Consider the following 14,996-nt stretch of genomic DNA (forward strand, 5'->3'; position numbering starts at 1 on the left):
TGCCTAGCAGGGCCACCAAACACACACATTCAGATCAGGTTGCCCAGCACCCCGTCCAACCTGGCCTTAAACACGTCCAAGGACGGGGCATCCACAACCTCCCTGGGCAGCCCGTTCCAGGGCCTAACCACTCTCCTTGTATAGAACTTCCCCCTAACATCCAACCTAAATCTTCCCTCCCTCAACTTGGATCCATTTCCCCTAGTCCTGCTGTTGTCAGCCCTTTTGAAGAGTTTACTCCCCTCGTGGGTGTAGGTTCCCTTCAGGTATTGATAGGCTGCAATGAGGTCACCCCGCAGCCTTCTCTTCTCCAGGCTGAACAAGCCCAACTCCCTCAGCCTGTCCTCATAGGGGAGGTGCTCCAGCCCCCTGATCATCTTAGTCGCCCTCCTCTGGACCCTTTCCAAAATCTCTATGTCTTTCTTGTAGTGAGGGCTCCACACCTGGACACAGTACTCCAGATGGGGCCTCACAAGAGCCGAGTAGAGAGGGACAATCACCTCCCTGTCCCTGCTGACCACCCCTCTCCTGATGGAGCCCAGGATCCCATTTGCCTTTCGAGCTGCCAGAGCGCACTGCTGCCTCATGTTCAGTCTCTCGTCCATCAGGACCCCCAGGTCCTTCTCTGCCGAGCTGCTCTCAAGGACCACTCCTCCCAGCCTGTACGGGTGCCTGGGGTTCTTCCGGCCCAAATGCAAAATACTTTCTGAAGTGAGAACAATCAAATTTGCTCTGATCAAGTCAAATAAGCCTGAGGGAAGTAAGAAGCATATTCCACCAGGTAGAGTCGAGGAAGATGAGGTCTGGAGCTACCAACAATTTGCTCTGGCTGTTGACATGACTGCTTGGGTGTATTTTAAGAGAGACATGCTATCCCACAGAAGTTCAGACTAGGTCACGACCCATCCCTCTGGCTTTGAGTAACTGCAGCTATGAGAAGCCCTGCAAAAACCTCCCACCAGCTAGTACCAATAATAATCAGCCAAGGCATGAATCATTCTCCTTGCTAAGAATTAACGCCGAGTAGAAGGGATAACTCCCCATAATAAAAGCTAAATTAGGCACTGCTGGGCAATTTGTCCTAATCATCTAAGCACTAACAGGGGGACCTGAAGCTTCATCGCTTCTACTCCTGACTTGCTAAAAGTATCAGTCATTTTTTCTCCTGTGTTTTAGAGTAACATGCTGCTAATACTGACAACATCACTCAACTAAAATTATGTAGAGTGGGCATAGGGAAGTATATTGTATTGATAGCTCAGAAATCTCTCTAACATGAAATATGATTATTCAAAGCATCTTTTCAGGTTTTACTGATAAAAAGTAGAAGGTCAGGAGCAAACTAACAGCCAAAGAGAGGCAGCAATCAAGGTACAATCCCCCAAAGGACTCACTATCATAGGCACTGTATTCTTCTGGCTGTTACTACATCTTGTATCTCTCTCAGAAGCTTCTTCTCAAAAAGAGACTTTCTTGTTCATTTCTGTTGTGAGAAGCTTTGTAGCTTGGGAAAATGCTTTCTATACATGATGGAGAAGAATCTCACCATCAACTCAGAGTGTATATTGTCCTCATATCCCAAAACAGCTCAGGCAGTACAATTCAGAAGCAACCAATCAGTTCTCAGACCACGTGCTCACACCTCTGATGTTACAGAGTTTACCAAGACAGGCAGTCAGAGAAATACATCCTGATGGCTCTCTCAGAAATTCTTTTGCTGCTGTGAGCCTGTATGGAATTGTGCTGGAGAGACTCATAGCCCTACAATGACAGAGGTGGTTTCCCCTGTATTCTGCTGGGGGCAAGGAAACCATACGACTGCAAAAGCAACACTGCCCTGATACTGAGCAGCTCATGTGGTATCTTAATGAGAGCACTCAAACCTGCACAGCCCTGAAATGATTTGACAGAACAGAAACATCTCTAGTGGCATTGCTGTGCAATGAGAGGCAATGGCTATGATCTGTAGCTTGGTTTCCCCAGGTTGAGTTTCTTTTGAAGAGGTGCAGCCCTAAGGCACCAGAGCATGGACAGAAATGTCACGTTTCAAGGCCTCCCACAAAGAACGGGGTAAAGGCAGAGCTGACTCAGCCTCAAGCAGCAGGTTGGACTGCAGACCTCCAGAGGTTTGCAACCATCTGCACGGTGCTTCTCAGAAATACTCTTGCTGTACAACACACCTTTCATACAGAGTAAAAGAAAAGAGCAAGCCAGAATCAGTCAGGACAGACAACCTGATCTCAGAGCAGCCAAACACCCTCTTTGTCACCTACCTATACTCAAGTTGTCATTTTCCTCTTCTGCTGGAAGCACTTCAGTGTGCCTCAACCGGCAGCGGCTCACTGCCTGGATGCCAAAGCTGAGGACTGGATGGGTTAGGAGAAACTCTGAGATGGAACTGAAATAAGCTTTGCCCTCATCTTGGTTCTGCATCAGCTCCATCACATACAAGACCTAATAAAAGCAAAAACAGTATGTCACTGGGCTTTCAGAGCATAGCACATGCATGCTCATGTGGACATAAAGCCTAGAACCTACATTTGGGAGCATGGGAATAACACAAGGAACAAGGCCTGGGATGTTTAAATCTGTAAGAGCACACCCACGCCAGGCAACCACAATAAGCACGCTCTTATCTGAGTTAGAGTTGATCAGGAACTCAATCCTGTTGTGCCAGACAAGTTCCTCCAAATAAGAACTTTACTTTGTGGTAAGAAATAATCCTTCAGGCTCCTCCGGATTAATCAGCCAAATTGTCACCATCTGTTATCTTATACTGAAATAGCTGAGGCCAACCTCTGTGCATTTTCAGTTATTAACATGCAAAACCTTGACCTGGGCAGCAGAATCAGTCACACAGAACATTTCTACTGCCACCATTACCCACACAGCCAGCAATAAAATGAAATACCTACTTTTCTCTGCACATCACTCAGTATCAGATACTCAGCGGAGAGATCCAAGCAGACTTTCAGGCTGGGAAGAATACTCATGGAGCTGAAGATGTCAGGAGAAAATCTAGATCCACAAACAAGACAGGAGAAGGCACAGAAAACAAGGTGTATTAGTACAACCACAACTACTGTGCATTGGTCAAAATGAATCTTAAGGTGTTTACAGTCACATTATAGTGCAACCACCCCCTAAACAAGAAGCATCACTGCTGAAAGTCAGTGCTGACATCAACTAAGAGGACAGCAAGAGGATCATAGAATAGCATCAAGTTATGAATTCCAAACATTTAAATGGAAGATGACTCTATGTCCTTAGGTAATTATGCTACATTCATGGGAGGACAACAGATACAGATTTAAGAACATCCACAAATTCTCAGGCATTGGATCTCCTGCAATATGAGATGGGAAGAAGTCGCACTCAGCTATAAATCACATTCTCATTCTAAGACAATTCAGAAGTGGCCTTACAAGTGCACGTGAGCACAGAAGCCACAAAAGAGCAAAAGAGTCAAATCAAGGAACAGCACAAGCTGAGCAAAAGGAAGGCCTGCAGCAGCATCTGAACTTCTGGACTTACATGGCTCAGCAAATCAAATCAAAACTACACTTTACAGACCAAAGCAAGGATAACAGACCTCAGTAATGATCTGATCTCAGATCTGCTGCCATACCAAAGCCTGACAGCCTACCACAGCCCTGATGGCTTTCAACAGATATGTCACACCAGACTAAAAAAAGGTTCTAACTGAGGCTAGAGCAGACTCCACTAAAATTAAAGATCATCTCTGCAAAGTAAGGAGAGCTGGAAGTTGAGAGCTCTGGTAGGGTGTCATGGCTCAAAGTAAAGCCAACCCTCCAGGGGAGTCAGCATATGGGCGCCTACCGGACGGTCTGCAGGCAGGTCCAAGACACAGTGCACCACATCTTCAGTTCTCTGTTCTGATCTGCTCCTGTGATGAGAAACCTCCAGAAGGGAACCCTGCAGGCACAATACAGTCATGTTCTCTTAAAGAAGACCTGGTCCCTTGCAGCAGGATATTTAACTGAATTATCCTTACAAGCAGCACGTAGGTGGCTTTGCCCAATAGGAAAGTTCCCAGAAAATCTCTGTTTCTAACCTACCTTGGAAACCAGTATAGCTCTTGTAGCTCAAGAACTATATATCTGTGTCTGAAGAAAGACCAAAAATAGCTTTTTTTGTTTTATACAACTGCAACAGGAATTTGAAAGACAACAGGTCAGGCAAAACCACAAACCTGAAAGGACTCATTGATTTAGATCTGTCCTTGCTTTCATGGAAGACATTAGAATTAAGGTAACTTTAGGCTGTGCTTTGTCCACTCTATTTCTCCAGCACTAGAAAACGTAGTATGAAGAAGAGAGGACCTGCTCCAGACACAAAGCTAAAGATCACAACTACAAGGAACACCCCAACGTCAGCATTAGAAGATGTTACTGAACTCTGATACGCAAAGTAAAGGACTGGGCCTTACTCTGGATCTTGTTTTTTGTGGTTGTCACAGAAGAGCAGGCAGGAAAGAGGCCTCCCATCATGTGGTTTCCACTCATGAAGACATCTAGGAAAGAATCACAGAAAACATCAAGCATGCATGGAAAGGTGAATGAAGATGGTAAAATGTAGGCCCTGAACATGTTAACCTCTGTCCAAAAGGAGCAGGCACTAAGTCAGTCACCTAGTCAGCAGGCACTAAGTGTTACCAGCTTGTAGCTGTCTGGCTGCTTATGTAAGAGACTGCAGCCATTGCTGGTGACCAGAACAACCAAAGAGCACACGAGTTGCCCTTTGGCTTATCTTTACAAGGACACAACACATAAAAGTCAACATTGAGACGAATAGCCCAGAGCAGCCTTCTGCACTGCAAGAAAGAGAGTAACAGGTTGACTACAAGCACAGCCTGTGTAAAGCACAGAATTCAGCATTTCACAGAGGGCTTTTTGCTTTTTCCTAAGGTCACCAAACCATGCTATGTGGTGATATCCCACATGTGACACCACATCACTACTCACTAACAGATCACTTCACAAACATTCACGCTGTATTTTATTGTGTCCTGAGAGTGATCATCCCATATAATCCTGCAACGAGAAAATTCTCAGAGAAAAAGCAGCTCTGCTCTAAGTTCCTTCATTTTCCAGTTCTCCAGTTACCTTGGCTCATCTTGCCCCTCAATATAGATCTGCCAAAATTTGACAAAACCATCATGACTTGCTGTGGCCAATACAGTTCCATCCGGAGAAAGTGCTCCCTCACTCAGGTACTAAACCAAAAAGAGAAAAAAAAACAATTAAGAAAAGTAATTTTGTAGCTCTTCAGGGAGAAAGAATGCCCTTTTCAAACAGGAATGTGATTAACACACTGACAGAACCAGAGATCAGAGTGATTTCTTCACTACACAACACTTCAGAGAAAAATTTACTTCTCTTTTCAGTAATAATCATAATTAATAATCTACTTTTCCAAACAGCAAGTTAAGTACCATGGATTACACGGATTATTCTGCTACTGTTTCCACCATCACTCATATTATGAACAGAGCTCACTGTGTTTTGGGATTTTCTGGCTTTTCACAAGCATGAATTACTTTGTTTTACCTGGGTGATATAATTAATTTGTCATTTTCCCTTTCAGGAAGTGAAATGGGATTCTTTCCAGTTGTACCTTTCTTATTCACAACATCACCTCCTGGATGCTCAGCTGTAGCCCCGGACCACTGTGCTAACAGATAACAGCTACCCTCATGAGGGGATCATAAAAGATGATGTTGGGCTTAGTTTTCCCCTTTTCATCCAGCAACAAATAGCACTGTTAGGTTTTCCATTTACTGTGATATCCAAGAAAGCAGTTGAAACACAGCCCAGGATGTCAAACAGGCCCTTGGAAATACAGGTGAGTTTTTCAAAAGCCACTTTCAAAGCAAATGACTATAAATGCACCTTGGCTCGTGAAACAGAGGTCACCCAGCAGTGACATGAGCACTTAATCACACAACCAGAAGGCTGGGGGTGACTGGGTGGATGGACAAGGAACTTTTCTACAGCAAACTGCCTTAAGGACTCCAGCTCCAGAGGCAGCAAAACTCAAAGAGAGCCTAAATGATGCGTAGCAATCAGAATGTGACAGTAGTAAAGAAAACGAAGCAGAGCCATACCGTGCTGTGGCCTTTCACTACAATGAAGCCTTCTTTGATGTTAGGCACTTCCACTGGCCAGGATCTGTTGTTTGAGCGGATAATGTCCAAATCCCAGACCTCTGCCTGCAAAATAGCACACAGGTTTACCTCTACAAGTGTTGCTCTCACACTGTCGTGAATTTCTTACATCTTTACCCAACATATCAGCCCCATGGAACTACGTGACACAACCCTTCCCCTCTCCACCTTGGCCACTAGATGCTTTCCTGGCACTGCTCACAGCAGTTGCAGTTGCTGCTTACCAAACCTTCCCCTGCCTACTGGCCAAGCCTGAACAAAGGAATGACGTCCATGGCCCTCCACATTATTTCTAGCGGTGTTCACTATTTGATGCTGAGCAAAACTTGCACTTTCCTTCCTTCCTTCCTTCCTTCCTTCCTTCCAAGCCCCTCAAAGATCAGCACAACCTCTCCTCAGAAGAGAGGAATCGTGCATCTTGTTACAGGAGGATCCCCAGCACAGATGACTACAGAACCCTTGTCATCTCCAACCATTTATACAGGGTCTTTTCTCCATTAGATTCTTTCCCTCTCATAATAACACGAGATAATCTTCAAAAGCAATGTTTCCTTACCCTGTCCTCGTGCAGCAATGCCAACGTTTGACTTCCCTCTTCACTGTTCTCTTCATTATCATCTGGGATGAAAGGACACCAGATGATTCTTCGAGAGGTGTTCAGAGGGGTACCGTCAGGTCGTTTGATGTTCACCAAGATCTCCTCTCTGATCACCACAGTTAAGAAACATAGCTTTTTGGCTTTTCAGATTTGGGCCTCTGGTAAATACTACTAAACCTCACGTTTTTTGAATCATTGCTATGTAAATAAATCAATTAAAAGGACTGTGGTTTAAGAAAGAAATAGCAAGGCAAACCAGCTTTTCTTCACTGTAGAAGTTAAGCTTACAAAAGCTAATAGATTCTGTTAATTTTCTCTTGCAGGCTGCAGACAGGAGCAGGATAAGCAAAAAAGCACATCTCCCCATCTGAATGTGTTATCCACACAACTGCTGATGGACAGATTGAGTTATTTCAGCTGCCACTGCAGCAACAACGATACCACAGAGAGCCAGAAAACCACCCCAGGCTGAGTGCTCTCATCCATCCACACACATCAGACCCAGTTGGAACGAGTGGATACAAGTAAAATGAAGAAGCTGCAACCTAACACACATATTCTGGTGGATACTGGCACAGGTTGCCCAGAGAGGTGGTGGATGCCCCATCCCTGAAGGCTTTCAAGGCCAGGTTGGACCTGGCTCTGGGCAACCTGATGGAGCTGTGGTGTCCCTGTTCATTGCAGGGGTGTTGGACTAGATGGCCACAGTAGGTGCTGCAATTCTGAGCTCGCATTCACACCTAACCATTACCCCACCACCGAGACGAAGCTTGTTTTGACAAGATACTGGATTTTGTCTTTCTCCATGGCCAGGCGCCAGACAAAGAGGTTGCCAGCCTCATCCAGGCACGCCAGCTGGTTGGAGTTGAGATGAGCAAAAGCCAGGTCTGCCACACCACCTGTGAATCCCTTCAGCAAGGTCCGCTCCGCAGTGCTGACGCTCAACACTCGCACCATAGCGGAGCCATTGCTGGCAGCTGCAGAAAAGACAGAGGGGAAAAGTCACCACGTATCTGTGCAGCTCCCCTGCCTCTCTGTTTGTCATTCCCAGAACCCAGCCTGCCATCAGCTGCCCTCAATCTGCAGACACTGTGGACACTGCCTCATCAAGCACCCTGAACACCCAGGATGCAAAAATATTCCCTGCATTTTCAGCTTTGGTGCAGGAGGAGGAAATGGAAGCATCAAGAAGCATTTTCCCCTGCCTTGCAAGGGGCAGCTTAATTCCCCATATCTTCCTGCAGTGTTTCTTGAGCACAAGTCCTAAGTTGCTCCACCTAAGAGATAATCAACAGAAGTTCACTTCTCACAACTCTCAGCACGTTTTTTTTCTCTAGAAAGATGTTTTCATTTAATGCAATGCCTGAATTTTTATCCCAAGGTGATTACAAAGCCACCACATCTTCCAGATCGACCCCCAGTGACAGCAAATTAACTTCAATTGCAACTTCATTTTTAGTAACTGGACAAAAGGAGTCACTGAGAGACAGGTAGCTCAAATCATCTTCCACAAGGAGAATGCAAAAAGCATAATCATTCACCTGGAAAAGGCACTGAAAAGAGCATGCTTTAATGCATGCATATTCTAGCCAAGATTTTCAGCTTCCCTATTTCAGATAAATGTTGTTACTATGCAGGCAGTCTTATGGGGACCACGTTGTTTCTAATTCCACCTAGCTGCCCAACAAGTTTTAACACTTCAAAAAAAAGGCTAAGGCTAAAAACAGCTGCTGCAGGATAACCTCAGCTGGGAAAAAAACCCACAAAAGTGGAGTTGTAGGTTTTGTAAAAGGCCAGACAAATGGATGGGGGCTACAGCTAAGAAGAAAGAGACCAAAGAGCCACAAACACTGCGTGGTTCCATAGGAGCCAACAGACTTTGTAGATGTAAGTTCTCATTTGTTCCAGAAAGACTATTTCACAAACTGTACCTGCATTGTTCTGCTTCTCTCTCCTACAAAACATGCTGCCTTTGCACTGCTCTTTGCCTCCTCTAAATTTAGCCTTAAGCTCAACTCTAAATTTATGCAAGCAAATCCATCACAAGCATCTACTCAAATTACCACGGGGCTGTTTCTGCGCAGAGAAGCTTGTTTGCTACAGAAACATTTCATTAGATGAACATTGTGAACATCTACATACTGTCCAGTGAAACCTATTTCTACCCTCAGAAAACTTCTCATTGCAAACTCCCCCACACCACCATCCCTTTCCTTCCCTGTACCTCCAAGTTTCACTCTTACTCCTGCTGCACCACACTGGTCAGGCACTGAAAAAGCATTTCACTTGTTGTTACTTTCTTTTGATGCAAACTTTGCCTATTGTAAATACACACAGAGCAAAACAGCAAAAACAAGAAGGTACCTCACCTCTAATTGCATAAGCCAGGTAAGAGTTTGAAACAGCTATCAGATTGCCATAATAGTACTTCTGCTCCCAGTCATATCTAGCAACAGGCTGTATTTTCACCTGCTCAAAAAAAATATATATATATGAGAAGAGTCTAGAATAAACTTTTCCTGGAACAGATTTGCCAAATAGAATTGCCTCTTGTAAAGACCTCTAATGCTTAATAACAAACTTTGAAGCAGCAGTTGCTAAGAAAAACTGCAAACTGAATGCCAAGTATTGAAGTCCTGAACACTCAAAGTTACGAAGGCTGATGAATATTTGCTTCCACTGCAGGAAGGAAAGCGACTCACCAAATGTGTCATAGTGCAGAACAAGTGCATGCCCTTCAGCTACAGCCAAGAGGCCTTTATCTCCCTATTGGCACCGCATCTGGCTTCTTCCCAGTTCTTGAAATACAACTATTTGCTGCATTGGCACTTGCTTTTTCCAAGAAACAGAATTCTGGTTTTATTTGAGCAGTATCAGTGCAGTGGTTCTTCTGCAGCCCTGACCTGCTGGATGGAGCCCTCTGCAAGACTGGGGCTAGGAAGCTGCCAAGAGCAACCCTCCCTCTGTAGAAAAGAACTTCCAGCACAGAAACAATCATCAAAATAAATCTGTTCAGGGAAGAAGGGCACTTTCCCAGGAAAGCCCAGCTTAGATTATGGAATCCCTCCTGAGAACGAGAAGCAACTTGGCCAGACTCTAGACTAACAGTAGCAATCAATCACAAGATACTGCTCCAGTTCTTTTCCCCTTGCTAAGCTCCCTGACAAACTCCTACAACACAGGAAAGAAGACAGGCATTTCTGTATAAAGCATCAAAGCACTGAGCTGATGTGACTGAAAAGAATAGACAGAATCATGCTCCCTCATGCTCCTTACCTTGTTGCTCCCTCTGGCCTTACTGGTGATGCTGGAATCACTGCTGGCCACTATTTCCACATCCTTTGCTGATATAACTATGCAAGTGGAGCTGTCGTCACCGGAAAGGCAGCTTTTAAGAAAAGCAAAGGGCAAAAAAAAAATCAGACTGGACTCCACAGGAAAAGCACAGAGGTCACATATTTGCTGTTCACAATGTTAACAGCAACACAGAAGGAGCATCTGTGCATCTAAGAGGTTTGACCTGAACGACTGAGAAGAGAAACTGCTTTCATTTAAGTCTCCCTGCTCTGTATGTCAGTTTGAGAAGAGCCAAACACTTGGTTTGTTCAGCTTCTCACAGACCATTAGCCTGTTTGACTTGAGCACAGACCCATATTTGGTTAGAGCAGCCTTGACTACTGTCCAACACAAGGTGCAAACAGAGCAAAGCCAACGAGCTGAACTGCATCAGCAGAGCATGCTGCTCACGGGTCTCATAAAACCTTCCCTCAAAACTACAAAGAGAAAACCCAAATAAAAGATATTTACATGAATTCTGACATTAGGAAGAGTCATTGCACAAAGCCAAGCTCTACACTAGACTGACATATGATAGCAGTTCTGGATTTGCATTTACTCCTGTGACAAAGAGCAAATCTGCACTGCTCTACACACGTTTGTTTACATATAAGCAGTAAAAGCACATATGCTGTCCAAAATACACCAATGCACATGCAGAGCTCAGCAGAGCTGGACAGACATCTAGCTCAAGGAGCAGCTTTTCTATTTTAAATAATGAGGAGAGAAAAACACTTTGACAAGTGCACAGTCTTTACTGCAAACTGGCTTAAGTTACTTCTCAGGTAACACAGGTCCCTGCAAGAGTCCAGCTGGAGTTCTACATGCAAATGTAGATGCTAGCTTTCCCTGCAGCCTTGCTAATTTACCTCCATCCTGACTCAAGTGTCAGTATGCAACCAGTTTTGCTCTCCTCTCTAAACAGCCCTGCTGATGTTCTTCAGCTCCTGCACAGGGCAGCAGTCAGGCTCAGTGCATCAGCACCCCAGAGCTCTGACCAGCAGCACTGACTCACAGCTGTCAGTTGAGCTCAATGTAAAACTGCTCAGATTCCCAGCAGTCTCACCCAGGCCCACCACCAGTAATTTTTAACTGCTTCTTACCCACTCTCAGCCTTTCTTCAACACTTACATGACTTGCTTCTCCTGCACAGCTCCCAGAGAAATGCTGCGGTGCACCGGTTTGGCCAGTGAAGGTCCATCTGCAGCCACCAGGGGATCGGGCACCAGCAGCCCATTCAGGTCTCCGTTATAGGAACTTGACGGTCTCTGGTTCTCATTCACTGAACCTAGGAAGAAGCACAACCAACCATGCACAAGATCCATCTAAAAGAAATAGGGCTGCATGAAATATACTCCCTCCACGCGTTTGCAGTCAGATTCTACTGATCTATCTGGTCGACTGTACTGAGTTGGCTGGGAAAAGGAAGACCTCCCACCTAAGGAACTTATATAGAAGGTGGAAGTCACAGTGCTTGTCTTACGTGAGGAATCCCAGCAGACCAGAGACCAATAAATGGGAATGAGGAGTTTATGAGGTTCAAGGAAGTAACGTTCTTGGATCAGAAAGGCTAAGATAACAATTCAGATTTACTGAATCTCATATTTACATTCCATGCCAAAGGGTTCTTGATATGTTATTTCAAAATCCAGTGCGTTTTCACTCTTCAGAGATCTCTGCAGTCCAGAAGTACATACAGCAGCACATACAGCACTTGGGCTTGGCTGGCAGTAATGCTTTCCCAAACCATTCTCTAAGATGTGACCTCAAAGGCCAGAGCTGTTCAAGCAACTGAGCTACAAAACCACGCAGCTGTGCCTATGGGATTCCCACAGCTGTCCCTTGGTTTACTCAGCACATGGAAGCTCACAGCACTCAAGTTTAGGACAAAGCAACCACTTATTCAGAGCTTCACTTCTGCTTTGAGGGGTGCACGTGTCCTGCCTTCATACCTTTGGCCAAGGGCAAGGTGCCTGGCGGCCTCCATGTCCCCTGAATAGCTGACCATCCTCACAGGAGAGCAAGCTCACTCTACCAGTGCCTACATGCAATTGCACAGAAGTCAAAGCCACCTGTCTAGGAAATATTCATGCTGAAAGACTGAAATCCCACGTGCTGTTGCCAGGTAACGAGTGCTGCAAAGCTCCTGTGAGACGGCAGCTGAGCCCCACTGCTGCTGCCACACATCACACACCTAAAGCAGGGGCAGCAGGTGGCTCCCTGGAAAGCAAGGCAAGCTTCCTACTATCAAACAGCCTGAACGGCGTTAATGCATCAGCACGAGCACTGATGCCTACAGACATAACTGCAGCTATTACTTGCTAGAAGAATATTTAAAACTTGCCTGCTGATGAAGAACAAGGTCAATAAATCAACAACTATGCTACGGACACAGCAAGCCCATGCAGCTCTGGGGCATCCCAGCATTGAGATGCCTGGGCACATCTCAGTTTACCTGTCCTGTGAATAGGGCAGCAGCACAGCCACGCAGCATGAGGTCACAGAACACAGCTCTGTAACAAGCCAGCACACCCATGCTGCACTTCCTGTTGCAGATGAAGACTGTTACAGCACATTGGCAGGTGCAATAAGCTTTCATCAGCTGCAGTTTATCTTTCGCAGCCAAAAGCAAGAAAGTAATCACTACGGAAAAGCATCCAGGCCAACAGAGAAAGATGATACATGTTCTGCTCTATTTGCAGCAACAGGGACGGCTCACTTCAGTGTTCATGGACAGCAGAGTGGTGACATCAGCTCCGGAGAAAGGGAAGAAGGAAACACTCCCCAGAGGCTGAGGCTGATGGGCACCACAGTGGGACACTGAAGCTGGGGAATGTGCTTAGCCCTTTGCCCTGCCCTAAGTGGGAGCCAGGCCAGCACAACCCTGAAGGCACAAGAAAAGGGAAGAGACTCGGTGTTCAGCAGGTACGTGAACAAAAACAAATGTCAGCACCAAAACTGGGAGAAATTTGTGTCAGAAGAGACTGCTCAGAGCTGCCTGCAGCTAGCATGGCAAAACTTCATTGTGGTAATAGCCTTGGAAAGCAGCTACGCTCCACATGACATCAAAGTGTGTAAGTGAAACTCAAAGAGAACCAGAAAGTGGAAGTAAAGGAAGTGGTAGCAAGTTCCCCATCACCACACTGAGTTCTCCTTTTGGAGCAGAGAGCTTTTGGAAAGGAAAAATGTATTTTTTTTATAGTATAAGAAATACAATTTTGGATCACCTACATGTTCCAGCAACAAGAGAAACTTCAAACAATTAGAAGCTTTCTACGGCTAATAATGAAACTGCATGAGGGGGAGATTGCTCGCCTTCGCTCTGCCCTCATGAGGTCCCATGTGGATTACTGTGTCCAAGCCTGGAGCCCCCAGCACAGCTCAAGAAGGATGTGGAGCTGCTGGAGCAGGAGCAGAGACCATGAAGACTCTCATAGGGCTGCAGCACCTCTCCTATGAATACGGGGAAAGGAAGCTCTGCTTGTTCATACTGGAGAAGGCTTTGGGGAGGCTTCCATGCATCCTTCCTGCACGTAAAAGGAATTCATAAAAAAAGACAGAAGTGACTTCTTACGTAGCCTGATAGTTGCAGGACAAGGGAGAATGACTGGTTTCAAACTAAAAGAGGAAAGATGTATGTTAGATGTTAGGAACAAGTTATTTATTCAGAGAGAGGTGAGACCTTGGTACTGCTGCTGCTGTGGGTGCTCCATTGCTGGTGGTGCTCAGGGCTGTGGATGGGGTTTTGGACACCTGGGCTAAGGGAAGCTTTCAGGTCCCTTCCAAGCCAGCTGTTCTACGAAGCTGCCTTTATGTAGATTTGCTCTATCACAGTCCCACCTCACCCCACACCAACCTCTGGGCCTTGTGGCTGCGCAAAGGCAGCACGAGTGGTGGCCGCTCTGGAGCTCAGTCACAGGATCATCAAGGTTGAAAAAGAGCTCTCAGATCCCCAGCCCCACTGTGCCCACTGCCCGCGTCCCTCAGTGCCACATCCCCACAACTCTGGGACGCCTCCAGGGACGGGGACTCCCCCACCTCCCTAGGCAGCTGTGTCACAAAATGAGTTAATCCCAACATCCGACCCGAACATGAGGCCATCACTCCCCCTCTCGCTGTTACCCAGTAGCAGAGGCTGAACCCCTCCCCGCATCCTCCTGTCAGGGCTGCAGCTCCACGAGCTCCTCTTCTCCACACTGCACCCCGCCGTTCCCTCAGCCGCTCCCACGGGGCTGCACTCAGACCCTTCACAGCTCCGCTCCCTTTTCTGGACAAGCTCCAGAGCCTCCCCGTCTTTCTCGCAGCTTTGGGCCAAGCTCTCAGCACAGCACTGAGGCGCAGCCCCGGCACCGCCTACTTCAGCTCCGTACCCCCAACCCAGCCCCGGGCTACGAGAACACGGGCCGAGCGGAGCCCCACCCGCGGGGCCTCGGGCCGCGCTCACCCCGCCCGGGCCGAGCCCACAGCCGGGCCCCGTGCCGCCTCTCACCTCCCGGCCGGTCCAGCTTGAGGATATCCCGCAGGTGCTGCGTGGCGTCCTCGATGTCGATGCTGTTGGAGGAGGCCATAGGGCCCGGCCCGCTTCCCGCCCGCCCCGCCGCACCGTCCCGACCCGCCGCCCACGCTTCCGCCTCCGGTCCGCTGTTGGAGACGCTCTGAAGGGAAACATCCGCCGGTTCAACGGGTTCCGGGCGCGAGGAGGGCGGGGCGAAAAACATCGGCACCGCCCCGGCCGGGCAGCTTCTGTGAGGGCAGAACCGCTCCGAGGCCGGGTCTGTGCGATATCCTCCGCTCCAGCCTCACGCCGAGCTCAGGTTGGGCGTTAGGAGCGATTGCTTCTCCCGCAGAGCGGTGAGGCCATGGAGGTGGGGAGCC

The 14,996-nt window shown here is 47.0% G+C and overlaps 1 protein-coding gene across 1 annotated transcript in view; it reads right to left on the reverse strand.

The window, feature by feature from the left end:
- Positions 1-14,712, reverse strand: part of EDC4 (enhancer of mRNA decapping 4) — a 31,980-nt gene extending 17,268 nt beyond the window's left edge. Inside the window, exons 1-12 of the mRNA XM_042821528.1 lie at positions 14,611-14,712; positions 11,253-11,409; positions 10,062-10,173; positions 9,155-9,254; positions 7,573-7,762; positions 6,744-6,891; positions 6,128-6,232; positions 5,127-5,236; positions 4,451-4,534; positions 3,841-3,936; positions 2,916-3,018; positions 2,274-2,454 (exon numbers count right to left, since the gene is read on the reverse strand). Of these exons, the coding sequence (XP_042677462.1) occupies positions 2,274-2,454; positions 2,916-3,018; positions 3,841-3,936; positions 4,451-4,534; positions 5,127-5,236; positions 6,128-6,232; positions 6,744-6,891; positions 7,573-7,762; positions 9,155-9,254; positions 10,062-10,173; positions 11,253-11,409; positions 14,611-14,689 (1,465 nt within the window). The 5' untranslated portion in view covers positions 14,690-14,712. The remainder of the gene's footprint in view (positions 1-2,273; positions 2,455-2,915; positions 3,019-3,840; positions 3,937-4,450; positions 4,535-5,126; positions 5,237-6,127; positions 6,233-6,743; positions 6,892-7,572; positions 7,763-9,154; positions 9,255-10,061; positions 10,174-11,252; positions 11,410-14,610) is intronic.
- Positions 14,713-14,996: the final 284 nt, after the last annotated feature.

The sequence above is a fragment of the Centrocercus urophasianus genome, unplaced genomic scaffold (assembly GCF_019232065.1).
Source record: "Centrocercus urophasianus isolate 14NV4802_14NV808 unplaced genomic scaffold, USGS_Curo_1.0 seq_2, whole genome shotgun sequence".
NCBI classification, from domain to species: domain Eukaryota; kingdom Metazoa; phylum Chordata; class Aves; order Galliformes; family Phasianidae; genus Centrocercus; species Centrocercus urophasianus.